Source organism: Cyanistes caeruleus, chromosome 38 (genome assembly GCF_971803275.1).
Source record: "Cyanistes caeruleus chromosome 38, bCyaCae1.hap1.1, whole genome shotgun sequence".
Classification (NCBI taxonomy): Eukaryota; Metazoa; Chordata; class Aves; order Passeriformes; family Paridae; genus Cyanistes; species Cyanistes caeruleus.
This window is the reverse complement of record NC_141739.1, coordinates 923,473-943,116: the sequence shown is the minus strand read 5'-3', so window position 1 is coordinate 943,116 and position 19,644 is coordinate 923,473. Positions and strand designations below refer to the sequence as shown.

Here is a 19,644-nt window from a genome sequence, read left to right as displayed (position 1 = left end):
CGGGGAGGGGACACGGGGAGGGGACAGGGACAGCCGGGTGGGGACACGGGACATCAGGAGGGGACACGGGGGACACGGGGAGGGGACAGGGGACATCAGGAGGGGACAGGGACAGCCAGGTGGGAACAGGGACAGCCAGGTGGGGACATCAGGAGGGGACAGGGACAGCCAGGTGGGGACAGGGACACATGGGTGGTCATATGACACCTTGGGGACCTCAGGGACACCTCAGGTGGGAACAGGGGACACCAAGTGGGGACAGGGGACACTCTGGGGACCTTGGGGACACCCCAGGTGGGAACAGGGGACACTCTGGGGACCTTGGGGACACCCCAGGTGGGGACAGGGGACACTCTGGGGACCTCGGGGACACGCCAGGTGGGGACAGGGGACACTCTGGGGACCTCGGGGACACCCCAGGCGGGGACAGGGGACACTCTGGGGACCTTGGGGACACCCCAGGTGGGAACAGGGGACACTCTGGGGACCTCGGGGACACCCCAGGCGGGGACAGGGGACACTCTGGGGACCTCGGGGACACCCCAGGCGGGGACAGGGGACACTCTGGGGACCTCGGGGACACCCCAGGCGGGGACAGGGGACACTCTGGGGACCTCGGGGACACCCCAGGCGGGGACAGGGGACACTCTGGGGACCTCGGGGACACCCCAGGCGGGGACAGGGGACACTCTGGGGACCTTGGGGACACCCCAGGTGGGGACCGGGGACACTCTGGGGACCTCGGGGACACCCCAGGTGGGGACCGGGGACACTCTGGGGACCTCGGGGACACGCCAGGTGTCCCTCCCCGGGTACCTTCGAGCAGGGACAGCAGCATCACCACCATGTCCTTCTGCAGGTCCAGCAGCTCCTTCAGCAGCCCCAGCTGCGACGAGTCCTGGCCACCAGAGCTCCCAGTTACCCCCAGTTCATCCCAGTTACCCCCCAGTCCATCCCAGTTACCCCCCAGCCCATCCCAGTTCCCCCCCAGTCCATCCCAGTCCATCCCAGTTACCCCCAGTCCATCCCAGTCCCCCCCAGTCCATCCCAGTTACCCCCAGTCCATCCCAGTTACCCCCAGTCCATCCCAGTTACCCCCCCAGTCCATCCCAGTTACCCCCAGTCCATCCCAGTCCATCCCAGTCCATCCCAGTCCCCCCCAGCCCCCCCAGCCCCCCCAGCCCCCCAGTCCCTCCAGTCCCCCCAGTGTCCCCCAGTGTCCCCCCCAGTGCCCCCCAGTCCCCCCCAGTCCCCCCCAGTCCCCCCAGTCCCCCCCAGTCCCCCCAGTGTCCCCCAGTGTCCCCCCCAGTGCCCCCCAGTCCCCCCCAGTCCCCCCCAGTCCCCCCAGTCCCCCCCAGTCCCCCCAGTGTCCCCCCAGCCCCCCCAGTGTCCCCCCCATTCCCCCCCAGTCCCCCCAGTGCCCCCCCAGTGTCCCCCCAGTCCCCCCAGTCCCCCCCAGTCCCCCCAGCCCCCCCCAGTCCCCCCAGTCCCCCCCAGTGTCCCCCCCAGTCCCCCCAGCCCCACCTGTGCCAGTTTTTTCATCATGTGAGCGAAGACGTGCAGGAAGCCGACGACGGCGTCCCAGAGGCGGCTGTGGGCCAGGCTCTGCTGGTTCCCCGTGCAGGGACCCTGGGGACACCGCGACACTGATGGGGACACCGGGACACTGACGGGGACACTGACAGGGACATGGGGACACTGACAGGGACATGGGGACACTGGGACAATGATGGGGACACTGACGGGGACACCGCGACACTGACAGGGACACTGACAGGGACATGGGGACACCGCGACAATGACGGGGACACTGACAGGGACACCGGGACACTGACAGGGACACCGGGACACTGACAGGGACACCGCGACACTGACAGGGGCCCTGGGGACACCGCGACAATGATGGGGACACCGGGACAATGATGGGGACACTGACGGGGACACGGGGACACTGACAGGGACACCGCGACACTGATGGGGACACTGACAGGGACACTGGGACACTGACAGGGACATGGGGACACTGACAGGGACATGGGGACACTGACAGGGACACCGGGACACTGATGGGGACACTGACAGGGACACTGGGACACTGACAGGGACACGGGGACACTGACAGGGACACTGGGACACTGACAGGGACACCGGGACACTGATGGGGACACTGACAGGGACACGGGAACACTGACAGGGACACGGGGACACTGACAGGGACACTGGGACACTGACAGGGACACGGGGACACTGACAGGGACATGGGGACACTGACAGGGACACCGGGACACTGATGGGGACACTGACAGGGACACTGGGACACTGACAGGGACACGGGGACACTGACAGGGACACGGGGACACTGACAGGGACATGGGGACACTGACAGGGACACCAGGACACTGACAGGGACACCGGGACACTGACAGGGACATGGGGACACTGACAGGGACACCGGGACACTGACAGGGACACCGGGACACTGATGGGGACACTGACAGGGACACGGGAACACTGACAGGGACACGGGGACACTGACAGGGACACCAGGACACTGACAGGGACATGGGGACACTGACAGGGACACCAGGACACTGACAGGGACACCGGGACACTGACAGGGACATGGGGACACTGACAGGGACACCGGGACACTGATGGGGACACTGACAGGGACACGGGGACACTGACAGGGACACCGGGACAATCATGGGGACACCGGGACACTGATGGGGACACCGGGACAATCATGGGGACATGGGGACACAGGGACACCGGGACACTGACAGGGACATGGGGACACTGACAGGGACACCGCGACACTGATGGGGACACTGACAGGGACACCGGGACACTGACAGGGACACAGGGACAATGACAGGGGCCCTGGGGACACCAGGACACTGATGGGGACATGGGGACACAGGGACACCAGGACAATGATGGGGACACCGGGACACCGGGACACTGACAGGGACACCGCGACAATGATGGGGACACCGGGACACTGATGGGGACACTGACAGGGACACCGGGACACTGACAGGGACACAGGGACAATGATGGGGACACGGGGACACCGGGACACTGACAGGGACACGGGGACACGGGGACACGGGGACACTGACAGGGACACGGGGACACGGGGACACGGGGACACTGACAGGGACATGGGGACACCGGGACAATCACAGGGACACAGGGACACTGATGGGGACATGGGGACACCGCGACAATGATGGGGACACGGGGACACAGGGACAATGACAGGGACACTGACAGGGACCCCCAGGGGCCCTGGAGACACTGACATGGACACGGGGACACGGGGACAGTGACAGGGACCCCCGAGGGGCCCCCAGGGGACACAGGGACACTGACAGGCGGGCTGGGGGGCCCTGGGGACATGGGGACACTGACAGGGACCCCCGAGGGACCCCCAGGGGACCCTGACAGGGGGGCTGGGGGACACGGGGACACTGACAGGGACCCCCAGGGGACTGGGGGGGTCCCAGGTGGATTTGGGGTGGTCCCAGGTGTGTTTTGGGGGTCCCAGGTGGATTTGGGGGGGTCCCAGGTGGATTTGGGGGGGTCCCAGGTGTGTTCTGGGGGTCTCACCTGGATGTACTCGGTCAGGCTGTTGAACACCTGCTTGGCCATGGGGGGTTTGGGGGGTTCCCAGGTGGGTTTGGGGGGGTCCCAGGTGGATTTGGGGGGGTCCCAGGGGGGTCCCAGGTGTGTTTGGGGGGTCCCAGGTGTGTTCTGGGGGTCTCACCTGGATGTACTCGGTCAGGCTGTTGAACACCTGCTTGGCCATGGGGGGTTTGGGGGGTTCCAGGTGGATTTTGGGGGGTCCCAGGTGGGTTTGGGGGGTTCCAGGGGGGTCCCAGGTGTGTTTTGGGGGTCCCAGGTGGATTTGGGGGGGTCCCAGGTGGATTTGGGGTGGTCCCAGGTGTGTTCTGGGGGTCTCACCTGGATGTACTCGGTCAGGCTGTTGAACACCTGCTTGGCCACGGGGGGTTTGGGGGGTTCCCAGGTGGGTTTGTGGGGTTCCAGGTGGGTTTGGGGGGTTCCAGGGGGGTCCCAGGTGTGTTTTGGGGGTCCCAGGTGTGTTTTGGGGGTTCCCAGGTGGATTTTGGGGGGTTCCAGGTGTGTTCTGGGGGTCTCACCTGGATGTACTCGGTCAGGCTATTGAACACCTGCTTGGCCACGGGGGGTTTGGGGGGTTCCCAGGTGGGTTTGGGGGGGTCTCAGGGGTTCCCAGGTGGATTTGGGGGGGTCCCAGGTGTGTTTTGGGGGTCCCAGGGGGGTCCCAGGTGTGTTTTGGGTGTCCCAGGGGGGTCTCAGGTGTGTTTTGGGGGTCCCAGGTGTGTTTTGGGGGTCTCACCTGGATCTACTCGGTCAGGCTGTTGAACACCTGCTTGGCCATGGGGGGTTTGGGGGGTTCCCAGGTGGGTTTGGGGGGGTCCCAGGTGGGTTTGGGGGGTTCCCAGGTGGGTCTGGGGGGTCCCAGGTGGGTTTGGGGTGTCCCAGGGGGGTCCCAGGTGTGTTTTGGGGGTCCCAGGTGGATTTGGGGGGGTCCCAGGTGTGTTTTGGGGGTCCCAGGTGTGCTCTGGGGGTCTCACCTGGATGTACTCGGTCAGGCTGTTGAACACCTGCTTGGCCATGGGGGGTTTGGGGGGTTCCAGGTGGGTTTGGGGGGGTCCGGAGGGGGGTCCCAGGTGTGTTTTGGGGGTCCCAGGTGGATTTGGGGTGGTCCCAGGTGTGTTTTGGGGGTCCCAGGTGTGTTTTGGGGGTCCCAGGTGGATTTGGGGTGGTCCCAGGTGTGTTTTGGGGGTCCCAGGTGGATTTGGGGGGGTTCCAGGTGGATTTTGGGGGGTCCCAGGTGGGTTTGGGGGGTTCCAGGGGGGTCCCAGGTGTGTTTTGGGGGTCCCAGGTGTGCTCTGGGGGTCTCACCTGGATGTACTCGGTCAGGCTGTTGAACACCTGCTTGGCCATGGGGGGTTTGGGGGGTCCCAGGTGTGTTTTGGGGGTCCCAGGTGGATTTGGGGGGGTCCCAGGTGGATTTGGGGGGGTCCCAGGTGTGTTCTGGGGGTCTCACCTGGATGTACTCGGTCAGGCTGTTGAACACCTGCTTGGCCACGGCCATGGCTTTGGAGAAATTCCTCTTGCCCTGCTCGTCGATGACGTCCTTGCCCGAGTAGTACCAGTAAAAGTCACTGATGGACTCCTGGGGACAGCGGGGACAGGTAGGACACCTCGGGGGACACCTCGGGGACACCTCGGGGACAGTGGGGACACCTCGGGGACACCTCAGGGACAGCGGGGACACCTTGGGGGACACCTGGGACACCTCTGGGGACAGCTCTGGGGACAGCGGGGACAGGTAGGACACCCCAGGGGACAGCGGGGACAGCGGGGACACCTCTGGGACACCTGGGACACCTCCGGGGACAGCGGGGACACCTTGGGGACACCTCGGGGGACAGCAGGGACAGGTAGGACACCTCTGGGGACAGCGGGGACACCTCGGGGACACCTCAGGGACAGTGGGGACACCTCAGGGGACAGCGGGGACACCTCGGGGACACCTCGGGGGACACCTGGGACAGGTAGGGCACCTCTGGGGACAGGTGGGACACCTCTGGGGACAGTGGGGACACTCCTCAGGCCGTGGGGCCAGCTGTGGGGACAGGTGGGACACCTCTGGGGACAGTGGGGACACTCAGGCCGTGGGGCCAGCTGTGGGGCCAGCTGTGGGGCCAGCCGTGGGGACAGGTGGGACACCTCTGGGGACAGTGGGGAAACTCAGGCCGCGGGGCCAGCTGTGGGGCCAGGTGGGACACCTCAGGGGACAGTGGGGCCAGCCAGGCCGTGGGGCCAGCCGTGGGGACAGGTGGGACACCTCTGGGGACAGTGGGGCCAGCCAGGCCGTGGGGCCAGCCGTGGGGACACCCAGGCCGTGGGGCCAGCCAGGCCGTGGGGCCAGCCGTGGGGACGCGTCCGGTGTCACCTGCAGGCGCAGCAGGTAGTCCACGGTGCAGATGATGATGTTGATGGTGGTCGTGTTCCCCGTCTGCGTCCTCAGGTAGTTCTGGAAGTCTGGGGGGGACAGGGACAGCCCGGGGTCACCTCGGTGACACCCCCGGGGTCACCTGGCTGTCACCCCCGGGGTCACCTGGCTGTCACCTCGGTGTCACCCCCAGGGTCACCTCAGTGGCACCTCGGTGGCACCCCCGGGGTCACCTGGCTGTCACCCCCGGGGTCACCTGGCTGTCACCTTGGTGGCACCCCCGGGGTCACCTGGCTGTCACCTCAGTGGCACCCCCAGGGTCACCTGGCTGTCACCTCAGTGTCACCCCCGGGGTCACCTCAGTGGCACCTCGGTGTCACCCCCGGGGTCACCTGGCTGTCACCTCGGTGACACCCCCGGGGTCACCTCAGTGGCACCTCGGTGTCACCCCCAGGGTCACCTGGCTGTCACCTGGGCACCCCTCCTGTCCCCCCGTGTCCCCTCCCCCCGTCACCGCCCTCTTCCCACCCCCTCCTGCCCCAGGGACCCCCAGAGACACGAGCCCTGTCCCCCCCCAGGTGTGTCCCCAGGTGTCCCCAGGTGTGTCCCCAGGTGTCCCCAGGTGTTCCCAGATGTCCCCCCAGGTGTCCCCCCGTGTCCCCAGGTGTCCCTCCATGTCCCCAGGTGTTCCCAGGTGTCCCCAGATGTCCCCAGGTGTTCCCCCATGTGCCCAGGTGTCCCCAGGTGTGTTCCCAGGTGTCCCCAGGTGTCCCCAGCTGTCCCCAGGTGTCCCCAGGTGTGTTCCCAGGTGTCCCCAGGTGTGTTTCCCCATGTCCCCAGGTGTCCCCAGCTGTTCCCAGGTGTGTCCCCCTGTGTCCCCCCATGTCCCCCCATGTCCCCAAGTGTTCCCAGGTGTCCCCCCGTGTCCCCAGGCGTCCCTCCATGTTCCCAAGTGTCCCCAGGTGTTCCCAGGTGTCCCCCCGTGTCCCCAGGCGTCCCTCCATGTCCCCAGGTGTCCCCAGGTGTGTTCCCCCATGTCCCCAGGTGTGTCCCCAGATGTCCCCAGGTGTTCCCCCATGTCCCCAGGTGTCCCCAGGTGTGTTCCCTCATGTCCCCAGGTGTGTCCCCAGGTGTCCCCAGGTGTCCCCAGGTGTGTTCCCCCATGTCCCCAGGTGTCCCCAGGTGTGTCCCCAGGTGTCCCCAGGTGTCCCCAGGTGTCCCCACCGTTGTTGTGGCCCTCGCAGAGCAGCTGCAGCAGCCGGAACAGGTCCTGGGTGAATTCATCGTCCGACATCACCTTCTCCCCTGGGGGGACACGGGGGGGACACGGGGACAGCGCCGTCACCTGGGGCCACACGTGCCACGGGGACACACGGGGTGGCACGGGGACACACCCTGGTGGCACGGGGACACCACAGAGTGGCATGGGGACACCATGGAGTGGCACGGGGACACCAGAGAGTGGCACGGGGACACACCCCAGTGGCATGGGGACACCACAGAGTGGCACAAGGACATGTTCTGGTGGCACGGGGACACCATGGAGTGGCACAGGGACACGCTCTGGTGGCACGGGGACAATCTGAGCTGGCACAGGGACACCCAGGGTGACACGGGGACACCGTGGAGTGGCACGGGGACAATCTGAGCTGGCACAGGGACACCCTGGCATGGCAGGGACACACCGAGATGGCACCAGGAGACACAAGAGTGGCACAGGGACACGCCCCGGTGGCGCAGGGACACCACAGAGTGGCACGGGGACAATCTGAGCTGGCACAGGGACACCCGGGGTGACACAGGGACACGCCCTGGTGGCACAGGGACACCACAGAGTGGCACGGGGACACCATGGAGTGTCACAGGGATCCCCCGAGGTGACACAGGGGTGGCACGGGGACAGGCAGGCTGGCAGTGGGGACAGCCCAGAGGACATTGTGGCAGCACAGGGACAGGCAGGGTGGCAGTGGGGTGGCACAGGGGACACTGGGGTGGCAGGGGTGACACTGGGGTGGCAGTGGGGACACTGGGGTAGCAGTGGGGTGACACTGGGGTGGCACAGGGGACACTGGGGTGACACTGGGGTGACACTGGGGTGGCAGGGGTGACAGTGGTGACACTGGGGTGGCAGTGGGGACACTGGGGTGGCACAGGGGACACTGGGGTGACACTGGGGTGACACTGGGGTGACACGGGTGGCACGGTGTTAGCAGGGAGGGGACACGAGCGGGGACAAGCAGGGACACGGTGCCAGGCCCCCCCCCCTGCCCCACGGAGCCTTCAGTGACCCCTGGGACCCCCTGAGACCCCAAAACCCCCCTGAGACCCCCTGGGACCCCCTGAGACCCCAAAACCCCCTGAGACCCCCTGGGACCCCCTGAGACCCCCTGAGACCCCAAAACCCCCTGGGACCCCCTGGGACCCCCTGAGACCCCCTGAGACCCCCTGGGACCCCCTGGGACCCCCTGAGACCCCCTGGGACCCCCTGGGACCCCCTGAGACCCCAAAAACCCCCTGAGACCCCCTGGGACCCCCTGGGACCCCCTGGGACCCCCTGAGACCCCCTGAGACCCCCTGGGACCCCCTGAGACCCCCTGGGACCCCCTGGGACCCCCGGCCCTGCCCCACAACCCAGAGCCCCCCTAAATCCCCCCCAGACCCCATGGACCCCCATAGCCCCCAGCCCCAAATCCCCCATAGCCCAAGTCCCCTATAGCCCCCAGACCCCTCCTGACCCTATAACCTGCCCCACAGAACCCATAGCCTGCCCCCCGACCCTATAGCCTGCCCCACAGACCCCTGACCCCATAACCTGCCCCCTGACCCCATAGCCTGCCCCCCGACCCTATAGCCTGCCCCACAGACCCCTGGCCCTATAGCCTGCCCCACAGACCCCATAACCTGCCCCACAGACCCCATAACCTGCCCCACAGACCCCTGAGCCTGTAACCTGCCCCATAACCTGCCCCCTGACCCCATAACCTGCCCCACAGACCCCCCTGACCCCATAACCTGCCCCCTGACCCCATAACCTGCCCCACAGACCCCCCTGACCCCATAACCTGCCCCCTGACCCCATAACCTGCCCCACAGACCCCCCTCACCCCATAACCTGCCCCATAGCCCTCCACAGACCCCCCTGACCCCATAACCTGCCCCCTGACCCCATAACCTGCCCCCTGACCCCATAACCTGCCCCACAGACCCCCCTGACCCCATAACCTGCCCCATAGCCCTCCACAGACCCCCCTGACCCCATAACCTGCCCCCTGACCCCATAACCTGCCCCCTGACCCCATAACCTGCCCCACAGACCCCCCTGACCCCATAACCTGCCCCATAGCCCTCCACAGACCCCCCTGACCCCATAACCTGCCCCCTGACCCCATAACCTGCCCCCTGACCCTATAGCCTGCCCCCCCACCCTATAGCCTGCCCCACAGACCCTATAGCCTGCCCCACAGACCCCTGACCCCATAACCTGCCCCCTGACCCCATAACCTGCCCCACAGCCCCTATAGCCTGCCCCACAGACCCCACAGACCCTATAACCTGCCCCACAGACCCCTGACCCCATAACCTGCCCCACAGACCCCTGACCCCATAGCCTGCCCCACAGACCCCCGACCCTATAGCCTGCCCCACAGACCCCTGACCCCATAGCCTGCCCCACAGACCCCATAACCTGCCCCCTGACCCCATAGCCTGCCCCACAGACCCCTGACCCTATAGCCTGCCCCACAGACCCCATAACCTGCCCCCTGGCCCTATAGCCTGCCCCACAGCCCCTATGGCCCCCGCAGCCCCCCCGTATTTACCGTTCTCCCGGCTGATGACTGCCAGCGGAGCCGGGGGGAGAGAAGAGACAGTGAGCGGGGGGGGAGTGGGGTCTGGGGGATCCAGGGGGGGATTTGGGGGATCTGGGAGGGATCTGGGGGATCCAGGGGGGGATTTCAGGGATCTGGGAGGGATTTCAGGGATCCAGGGGGGATTTGGGGGATCCAGGGGGGATTTGGGGGATCTGGAGGGGGTTTAGGGGATCCAGGGGGGGATTTGGGGGATCTGGGAGGGGATTTGGGGGATCCAGGGAGGGATTTGGGGGATCTGGAGGGGGTTTTGGGGATCCAGGGGGGATTTGGGGGATCTGGGGGGGGTTCTGGGGATGCAGGGGGGGATTTGGGGGGACAACAAAGGTGGGGGGGTATCAGGAGAATGGGGAACAAAGGGTTTGGGGGGACATTGGGATTTGGGGGTTTTGGGGTGGGGGGACATTGGGGTTTGGGGGTTTTTAGGGTGGAATTGGGGTTTGGGGTTTTGGGGTGGGATTGGGATTTGGGGTTTTGGGGTGGGGGGACATTGGGGTTTGGGGTTTTGGGGTGGGGGGACATTGGGGTTTGGGGTGTTAGGAGTGGAATTGGGGTTTGGGGTTTTGGGGTGGGATTGGGGTTTGGGGTTTTGGGGTGGGGGTACACTGGGATTTGGGGTTTTGGGGTGCAACTGGGGTTTGAGGTTTTGGGGTGGGGGTACATTGGGGTTTGGGGTGTTAGGAGTGGAATTGGGGTTTGGGGTTTTGGGGTGGGGGGACATTGGGGTTTGGGGATTTTGGGGTGCAATTGGGGTTTGGGGTTTTGGGGTGGGGGTACATTGGGGTTTGGGGTGTTAGGAGTGGAATTGGGGTTTGGGGTTTTGGGGTGGGGGTACACTGGGGTTTGGGGGTTTTGGGGTGGGGGTACACTGGGATTTGGGGTTTTGGGGTGGGGGTACACTGGGATTCGGGGATTTTGGGGTGCAATTGGGGTTTGGGGTTTTGGGGAGCCACATTCTCAGCAGGGCTTGGGGCGGAGCAGCGCGGGGGTTTTGGGGTGCGGCCCAGCCCCCCCCCCGGTCCCTTTTGGGGTCCCTTTGGGGGTCCCCACTCACTCGTCCCCTCCTCGGTGACCATGCCCAGCCCCTCGGCCTTGTTCTGCCGCTCGAACGCGTTCAGGTCCAGCACGCTGCGGGAACGGCGTCAGGGGCACCCCGAAACCCACAGAGCTGGGGGGGACCCCGAAACCCCACAGAGCCCCAGGGGGGACCCCAAAACCCACAGAGCCCTGGGGCACCCCGAAACCCCACAGAGCCCAAAACCCCACAGAGCCCAGGGGGGACCCCAAAACCCACAGAGCCCAGGGGGGACCCCAAAACCCACAGGGCCCGGGGGGGACCCCGAAACCCACAGAGCCCAAAACCCCACAGAGCCGGGGGGGCACCCCAAAACCCCACAGAGCCCAGGGGGGCACCCCGAAACCCCACAGAGCCCAAAACCCACAAAGCCCGGGGGGGACCCCGAAACCCCACAGAGCCCTGGGGCACCCCAAAACCCACAGAGCCCGGGGGGGACCCCAAAACCCCACAGAGCCCCAGGGGGGACCCCGAAACCCCACAGAGCCCCGGGGGGGACCCTGAAACCCACAGAGCCCCAGGGGGGACCCCAAAACCCCACAGAGCCCAAAACCCCACAGAGCCCCAGGGGGGACCCCGAAACCCACAGAGCCCCAGGGGGGACCCCGAAACCCACAGAGCCCGGGGGGACCCCGAAACCCACAGAGCCCAAAACCCCACAGAGCCCCAGGGGGGACCCCGAAACCCACAGAGCCCAAAACCCCACAGAGCCCGGGGGGCACCCCAATTCCAGGTGTGTCCCCACCCCAGGTGTGCCCCCAGGTGTACCCCCAGCCCAGGTGTGACCCCAGCCCAGGTGTGTCCCCAGCCCAGGTGTGCCCCCAGCCCAGGTGTGTCCCCAGGTGTGTCCCCAGCCCATGTGTGCCCCCAGCCCAGGTGTGACCCCAGCCCAGGTGTGCCCCCAGCCCAGGTGTGACCCCAGCCCAGGTGTGCCCCCAGGTGTCCCCAGGTGTGTCCCCAGGTGCCCCCAGGAGTGTCCCCAGGTGTGTCCCCAGCCCAGGTGTGCCCCCAGGTGTGTCCCCAGGTGTGTCCCCAGGTGTCCCCAGGTGTGCCCCCAGCCCAGGTGTGTCCCCAGGTGTGTCCCCAGCCCAGGTGTGCCCCCAGGTGTGTCCCCAGGTGTCCCCAGGTGTCCCCAGGTGTGCCCAGGTGTGTCCCCAGCCCAGGTATGTCCCCAGGTGTGCCCCCAGCCCAGGTGTGTCCCCAGGTGTGTCCCCAGGTGTGTCCCCAGGTGTGGCCCCAGCCCAGGTGTGCCCCCAGGTGTGTCCCCAGGTGTGTCCCCAGCCCAGGTGTGTCCCCAGGTGTGTCCCCAGGTGTCCCCAGGTGTCCCCAGGTGTCCCCAGGTGTGTCCCCAGGTGTGTCCCCAGCCCGTACCTGCAGGTTTGCATCAGGGCCTGCACGCTCTGGAAGAAGCCGACCTCGCGCTTGGACTTGAGATACTCCAGCATCTTCTGTGGGGACAGGTGAGAGGGGACAGGTGAGAGGGGACAGGTGAGAGGGGACACGTGAGACAGGTGAGACTGGGACAGGTGAGACAGGTGAGACAGGTGAGAGGGGACAGGTGAGAGGGGACAGGTGAGACAGGTGAGAGGGGACAGGTGAGAGGGGACAGGTGAGAGGGGACAGGTGAGACAGGTGAGAGGGGACAGGTGAGAGGGGACAGGTGAGAGGGGACAGGTGAGAGGGGACAGGTGAGAGGGGACAGGTGAGACAGGTGAGACAGGTGAGACAGGTGAGACAGGTGAGAGGGGACAGGTGAGACAGGTGAGACAGGTGAGACAGGTGAGACTGGTGAGAGGGGACAGGTGAGAGGGGACAGGTGAGAGGGGACAGGTGAGACAGGTGAGACAGGTGAGAGGGGACAGGTGAGAGGGGACAGGTGAGACAGGTGAGACAGGTGAGACAGGTGAGACAGGTGAGACTGGTGAGAGGGGACAGGTGAGAGGGGACAGGTGAGACAGGTGAGACAGGTGAGAGGGGACAGGTGAGGACAGGTGAGAGGGGACAGGTGAGAGGAGACAGGTGAGACAGGTGAGACAGGTGAGAGGGGACAGGTGAGAGGGGACAGGTGAGAGGAGACAGGTGAGACAGGTGAGACAGGTGAGACAGGTGAGACAGGTGAGAGGGGACAGGTGAGACAGGTGAGACAGGTGAGAGGGGACAGGTGAGACTGGGACAGGTGAGACTGGGACAGGTGAGGGGACATGGAGGGACACGAGGGGACGCAGAGGAGACACGGGGGACACAGGTGGGACGGGGGGGACACAGGTGTGACACGGGGGCACAGAGGGGACACAGGTGTGACACAGGGGTACAGGTGTGACATGGGGGCACAGAGGGGACACAGGTGTGACACAGGGGTGACACGGGGGTGACACAGGTGTGACACGGGGGGACACGGGGGGACACAGGGGGACACAGGTGTGACACGAGGGGACACAGGTGTGACACGGGGGTGACACAGGTGTGACACAGGTGTGACACGGGGGGACATGGGGGACACAGGTGTGACATGGGGGGACACGGGGGGACACAGGTGTGACACGGGGGGACACAGGTGTGACACGGGGGGACACGGGGGGACACGGGGTGACACAGGTGTGACACGGGGGTGACACAGGCGGACACAGGTGTGACACGGGGGGACACGGGGTGACACGGGGGGACACAGGTGTGACACGGGGGGACACGGGGGGACACAGGTGTGACACGGGGGGACACAGGTGTGACACGGGGGTGACACAGGTGTGACACGGGGGCACAGAGGGGACACAGGTGTGACACGGGGGGACACGGGGGGACACAGGTGTGACACGGGGGGACACAGGTGTGACACAGGGGGACACAGGTGTGACACGAGGGGACACAGGTGTGACACGGGGGGACATGGGGGACACAGGTGTGACACGGGGTGACACAGGTGTGACACGGGGGGACACGGGGGGACACAGGTGTGACACGGGGGGACACAGGTGTGACACAGGTGTGACACGGGGGGACACAGGTGTGACACAGGGGGACACAGGTGTGACACGAGGGGACACAGGTGTGACACGGGGGGACATGGGGGACACAGGTGTGACACGGGGGGACACAGGTGTGACACGGGGGGACACGGGGGGACACAGGTGTGACACGGGGGGACACAGGTGTGACACGAGGGGACACAGGTGTGACACGGGGGGACACAGGTGTGACACGGGGTGACATGGGGGGACACAGGTGTGACACGGGGGGACACAGGGGGGACACAGGTGTGACACGGGGGGACAGAGGGGACACAGGTGTGACACGGGGGTGACACAGGCGGACACAGGTGTGACACGGGGTGACACGGGGGGACACAGGTGTGACACGGGGTGACACGGGGGGACACAGGTGTGACACAGGGGTGACACGGGGGGACACAGGTGTGACACGGGGGGACACAGGTGTGACACGGGGGACACAGGTGTGACACGGGGGCACAGAGGGGACACAGGTGTGACACGGGGTGACATGGGGGGACACAGGTGTGACACGGGGGGACACAGGTGTGACACGGGGGGACACAGGGGGGACACAGGTGTGACGGGGGTGACACAGGTGTGACACGGGGGGACACAGGTGTGACACGAGGGGACACAGGTGTGACACGGGGGGACACAGGTGTGACACGGGGTGACACGGGGGGACACAGGTGTGACACAGGGGTGACACGGGGGGACACGGGGGGACACAGGTGTGACACGGGGGGACACAGGTGTGACACGGGGGGACAGAGGGGACACAGGTGTGACACGGGGGGTCTCACCTGCTGCACGTCAGCGTTGCCCCCGTTGAGGATGGAGATGCCCAACTTGAGGGTGGAGGACACCATGTCCCCCCGCTCACCTGGGGACACGGGGACACCCCGGGGTCACCCTGGGGTCACTCGGGGACACCCTGGGGTCACCCTGGGGTCACTCGGGGACACTCGGGGACACCCTGGGGCCACCCTGGGGTCACTCGGGGACACTCGGGGACACCCTGGGGCCACCCTGGGGTCACTCGGGGGTCACTCGGGGACACCCTGGGGTCACCCTGGGGTCACTCGGGGACACTCGGGGACACTCGGGGACACCCTGGGGTCACCCTGGGGTCACTCGGGGACACTCGGGGACACTCCGGGGTCACCCTGGGGTCACTTGGGGACACCCTGGGGTCACTCTGGGGTCACTTGGGTCACTCAGAGGTCACCCAGGGGTCAGTCAGGGGTCACTCAGAGGTCACTCAGGGTCACCCATGGTCAATCAGGGTCACTCAAGGGTCTTGAGGGTCACTTGGGGTCACTTAGGGGTCACTCAGGGGTCACTCAGGGTCACTCAGAGGTCACTCAGGGTTACCCAGGGGTCACTCAGGGTTACCCAGGGGTTACTCAGGGGTCACTGGGGGTCACTCGGGGGTCACCCAGGGGTCACTCGGGGTCACTCAGGGTTACTCAGGGGTCACTGGGGGTCACTCGGGGGTCACCCAGGGGTCACTGGGGGTCACCCAGGGGTCACTGGGGGTCTCACCCTTGCAGGCGCTGATCATCTGCAGCACCATCTCGGCCGCCCCCCGCGTGTGCAGCCGCGCCTGCTGCGACAGCAGCTTCTGCTTCTCCATCTCCTTCTCCTGAAAGGTCACAGGGGTCACCCAGGGGTCACCCAGGGGTCACCCAGGGGTCACGGGGGTCATGGGGTCACACAGGGGTCATGGGGTCACACAGGGGTCACAGGGATTGGGGTCACAGCAGCTTCTGCTTCTCCATCTCCTTCTCCTGAAAGGTCACAGGGGTCACCCAGGGGTCACCCAGGGGTCACGGGGGTCATGGGGTCACACAGGGGTCACAGGGTCACACAGGGGTCATGGGGTCACTCAGGGGTCACAGGGATTGGGGTCACAGCAGCTTCTGCTTCTCCATCTCCTTCTCCTGAAAGGTCACAGGGGTCACCCAGGGGTCACCCAGGGGTCACCCAGGGGTCACGGGGGTCATGGGGTCACACAGGGGTCATGGGGTCACTCAGGGGTCACAGGGATTGGGGTCACAGCAGCTTCTGCTTCTCCATCTCCTTCTCCTGAAAGGTCACAGGGGTCACCCAGGGGTCACCCAGGGGTCACCCAGGGGTCACGGGGGTCATGGGGTCACACAGGGGTCATGGGGTCACTCAGGGGTCACAGGGATTGGGGTCACAGCAGCTTCTGCTTCTCCATCTCCTTCTCCTGAAAGGTCACAGGGGTCACCCAGGGGTCACCCAGGGGTCACGGGGGTCATGGGGTCACACAGGGGTCACGGGGTCACCCAGGGGTCATGGGGTCACACAAGGGTCACAGGGATTGGGGTCACAGCAGCTTCTGCTTCTCCATCTCCTTCTCCTGAAAGGTCACAGGGGTCACCCAGGGGTCACCCAGGGGTCACCCAGGGGTCATGGGGTCACACAGGGGTCATGGGGTCACTCAGGGGTCACAGGGATTGGGGTCACAGCAGCTTCTGCTTCTCCATCTCCTTCTCCTGAAAGGTCACAGGGGTCACCCAGGGGTCACCCAGGGGTCACCCAGGGGTCATGGGGTCACCCAGGGGTCATGGGGTCACTCAGGGGTCACAGGGATTGGGGTCACAGCAGCTTCTGCTTCTCCATCTCCTTCTCCTGAAAGGTCACAGGGGTCACCCAGGGGTCACCCAGGGGTCACGGGGTCACCCAGGGGTCACCCAGGGGTCATGGGGTCACCCAGGGGTCATGGGGTCACTCAGGGGTCACAGGGATTGGGGTCACAGCAGCTTCTGCTTCTCCATCTCCTTCTCCTGAAAGGTCACAGGGGTCACCCAGGGGTCACCCAGGGGTCACGGGGGTCACGGGGTCACCCAGGGGTCACCCAGGGGTCACGGGGTCACACAGGGGTCACTCAGGGGTCAGGGGGTTTCAGGGTCCCCCCTCCCCACCTCAAACGAATCCTCGGCTTCCTCCTCTTCCTTCTCCTCTTCCTCCTTCTCCTCCTCTTCCTCTTCCTCGATGTGGCAGCTCTGGGGAGGGTCCTCAAATCAGGAACCCCCCCCAGACTCTGGGGACCCCAAATTCCCTCTGCCCCCCCTTGGGGACCCCCCCCCCCAAATCCCTGGGGACCCCAAATTCCCTCTGCCCCCCCTGGGGACCCCCAAAAAATCTTTGGGGACCCCAAATTCCCTCAGCCCTCCCTTGGGGACCCCCCCAGACCTTTGGGGACCCCAAATTCCCTCAGCCCCACCTTGGGGACCCCCCCCAGACTTTGGGGACCCCAAATTCCCTCTGCCCCCCCTTGGGGACCCTCCCAGACCTTCGGGGTCCCAAAATTCCCTCAGCCCCCCCTTGGGGACCCCCCCAGACCTTTGGGGACCCCAAATTCCCTCAGCCCCCCCTGGGAACCCCCCCCAGACCTTTGGGGACCCCAAATTCCCTCAGCCCCCCCTTGGGGACCCCCCCATAACCTTTGGGGACCCCAAATTCCCTCAGCCCCCCCTTGGGGACCCTCCCAGACCTTCGGGGTCCCAAAATTCCCTCAGCCCCCCCTTGGGGACCCCCCCAGACCTTTGGGTACCCCAAATTCCCTCAGCCCCCCCTGGGAACCCTCCCCGAAATCTTTGGGGTCCCCAAATTCCCTCAGCCCCCCCGTGGGGATCCCCCCCCCAAATCCCTGGTGACCCCAAATTCCCTCAGCCCCCCCAGAGACCCCCCCCCAGACCTTTGGGGACCCCACCCCACTCCCAGCCCCCCTGGGGACCCCCCCCCAGACCTTTGGGACCCCAAATTCCCTCAGCCCCCCCTTGGGGACCCCCCCCCAGACCTTTGGGGACCCCACCCCACTCCCAGCCCCCCCGGATTTGGGGGTCCCCACCTTGGCCATGATCCCGGCGTAGGCCATGTACAGGTGATCCTGCTCCAGGTGGCTGCGGAATTTGGGGAGGGGGACACAGGTTGGGGGGCAGTGGGGAACCCCTGGACCCCCCAAAAAGGGGACCCAGGTACCCCCAGGTGACCCTGGTGGGGTTTGGGGTCCCCCAGGGGGATTTGGGGAGGGGGACACAGGTTGGGGGGCACTGGGGACACCCTGGACCCCCCAAAAAGGGGACCCAGGTGGGGTTTGGAGTCCCCAGGAGGATTTGGGGAGGGGGACACAGGTTGTGGGGGACTGGGGACCCCCTGGACCCCCCAAAAAGGGGACCCAGGTGGGGTTTGGGGTCCCCCAGGGGGATTTGGGGAGGGGGACACAGGTTGTGGGGGACTGGGGACCCCCTGGACCCCCCAAAAAGGGGACCCAGGTGGGGTTTGGGGTCCCCAGGAGGATTTGGGGAGGGGGACACAGGTTGTGGGGGACTGGGGACCCCCTGGACCCCCCAAAAAGGGGACCCAGGTGGGGTTTGGGGTCCCCACGGTGGGATTTGGGGTCCCCCCCATGGGAGGATCGGGGTTCCCCAGCAGGGTTTGGGGTCCCCCCAGGAGGATTGGGGGTCCCCCAGGAGGATTTGGGGAGGGGGACACAGGTTGGGGGGCAGTGGGGAACCCCTGGACCCCCCAAAAAGGGGACCCAGGTACCCCCAGGTGACCCTGGTGGGGTTTGGGGTCCCCATGGTAGGATTTGGGGTCCCCCCATGGGAGGATCTGGGGTCCCCCAGGAGGTTTGGGGTCCCCCCAGGAGGATTTGGGGAGGGGGACACAGGTTGGGGGGCACTGGGGACACCCTGGACCCCCAGAAAGGGGACCCAGGTGGGGTTTGGGGTCCCCCCGAGGTTTTGGGGTCCCCCTGAGGTGTTTTTGGGGTCCCGGGGAGGTTTTGGGGTTCCCCCCGAGGTTTTGGGTCCCCCCGAGGTTTTGGGGTCCCCCCGGGGAGGTTTTGGGGTCCCCCCGAGGTTTTGGGGTCCCCCCTGGAGGTTTTGGGGTCCCCGGGAGGTTTTGGGGTCCCCCCGGGGAGGTTTTGGGGTCCCCTGGAGGTTTTTAGGGTCCCCGGGAGTTTTTGGGGTCCCCCCGAGGTTTTGGGGTCCCCTGAGGTGTTTTTGGGGTCCCTGAGGTGTTTTTGGGGTCCCCGGGAGTTTTTGGGGTCCCCCTGAGGTTTTGGGTTCCCCCCAAGGTGGTTTTTGGGTCCCCGGGAGGTTTTGGGGTCCCCCCGGGGAGGTTTTGGGGTCCCCCTGAGGTGTTTTTGGGGTCCCCGGGAGTTTTTGGGGTCCCCCGGGGAGGTTTTGGGGTCCCCGGGGAGTTTTTGGGGTCCCCCCGAGGTTTTGGGGTCCCCCCCAGGAGGTTTTGGGGTCCCCCCGGGAGTTTTTGGGGTCCCCCCGGGAGGTTTTGGGGTCCCCCCGAGGTTTTGGGGTCCCGGGGAGTTTTTGGGGTCCCCCGGGAGTTTTTGGGTCCCCCCGGGGAGGTTTTTGGGGTCCCCGGGTGTTTTTGGGTCCCCCTGAGGTGTTTTTGGGTCCCCCCGGGGAGGTTTTTGGGGTCCCCGGGTGTTTTTGGGGTCCCCGGGAGTTTTTGGGGTCCCCCGGGGAGGTTTTGGGGTCCCGGGGAGGTTTTGGGGTCCCCCCGAGGTTTTGGGGTCCCCCGAGGTGTTTTTGGGGTCCCCCGGGGAGTTTTTGGGGTCCCGGGGAGTTTTTGGGGTCCCCCCGGGAGTTTTTGGGGTCCCCCGGGGAGTTTTTGGGGTCCCGGGGAGTTTTTGGGGTCCCCCCGGGAGTTTTT

General features: G+C 66.1%; 1 protein-coding gene across 1 annotated transcript in view; it reads right to left on the bottom strand.

The window, feature by feature from the left end:
* RYR1 (ryanodine receptor 1) overlaps positions 1–19,644 on the bottom strand; it is a 172,427-nt gene that overhangs the window by 18,384 nt on the left and 134,399 nt on the right. The window contains exons 77-88 of the mRNA XM_086872036.1: positions 17,819–17,870; positions 16,890–16,970; positions 15,484–15,583; positions 14,742–14,821; positions 12,323–12,399; positions 10,931–11,004; positions 9,829–9,846; positions 7,235–7,315; positions 6,011–6,099; positions 5,099–5,227; positions 1,525–1,629; positions 817–898 (exon numbers count right to left, since the gene is read on the bottom strand). Of these exons, the coding sequence (XP_086728162.1) occupies positions 817–898; positions 1,525–1,629; positions 5,099–5,227; positions 6,011–6,099; positions 7,235–7,315; positions 9,829–9,846; positions 10,931–11,004; positions 12,323–12,399; positions 14,742–14,821; positions 15,484–15,583; positions 16,890–16,970; positions 17,819–17,870 (968 nt within the window). The remainder of the gene's footprint in view (positions 1–816; positions 899–1,524; positions 1,630–5,098; positions 5,228–6,010; positions 6,100–7,234; positions 7,316–9,828; positions 9,847–10,930; positions 11,005–12,322; positions 12,400–14,741; positions 14,822–15,483; positions 15,584–16,889; positions 16,971–17,818; positions 17,871–19,644) is intronic.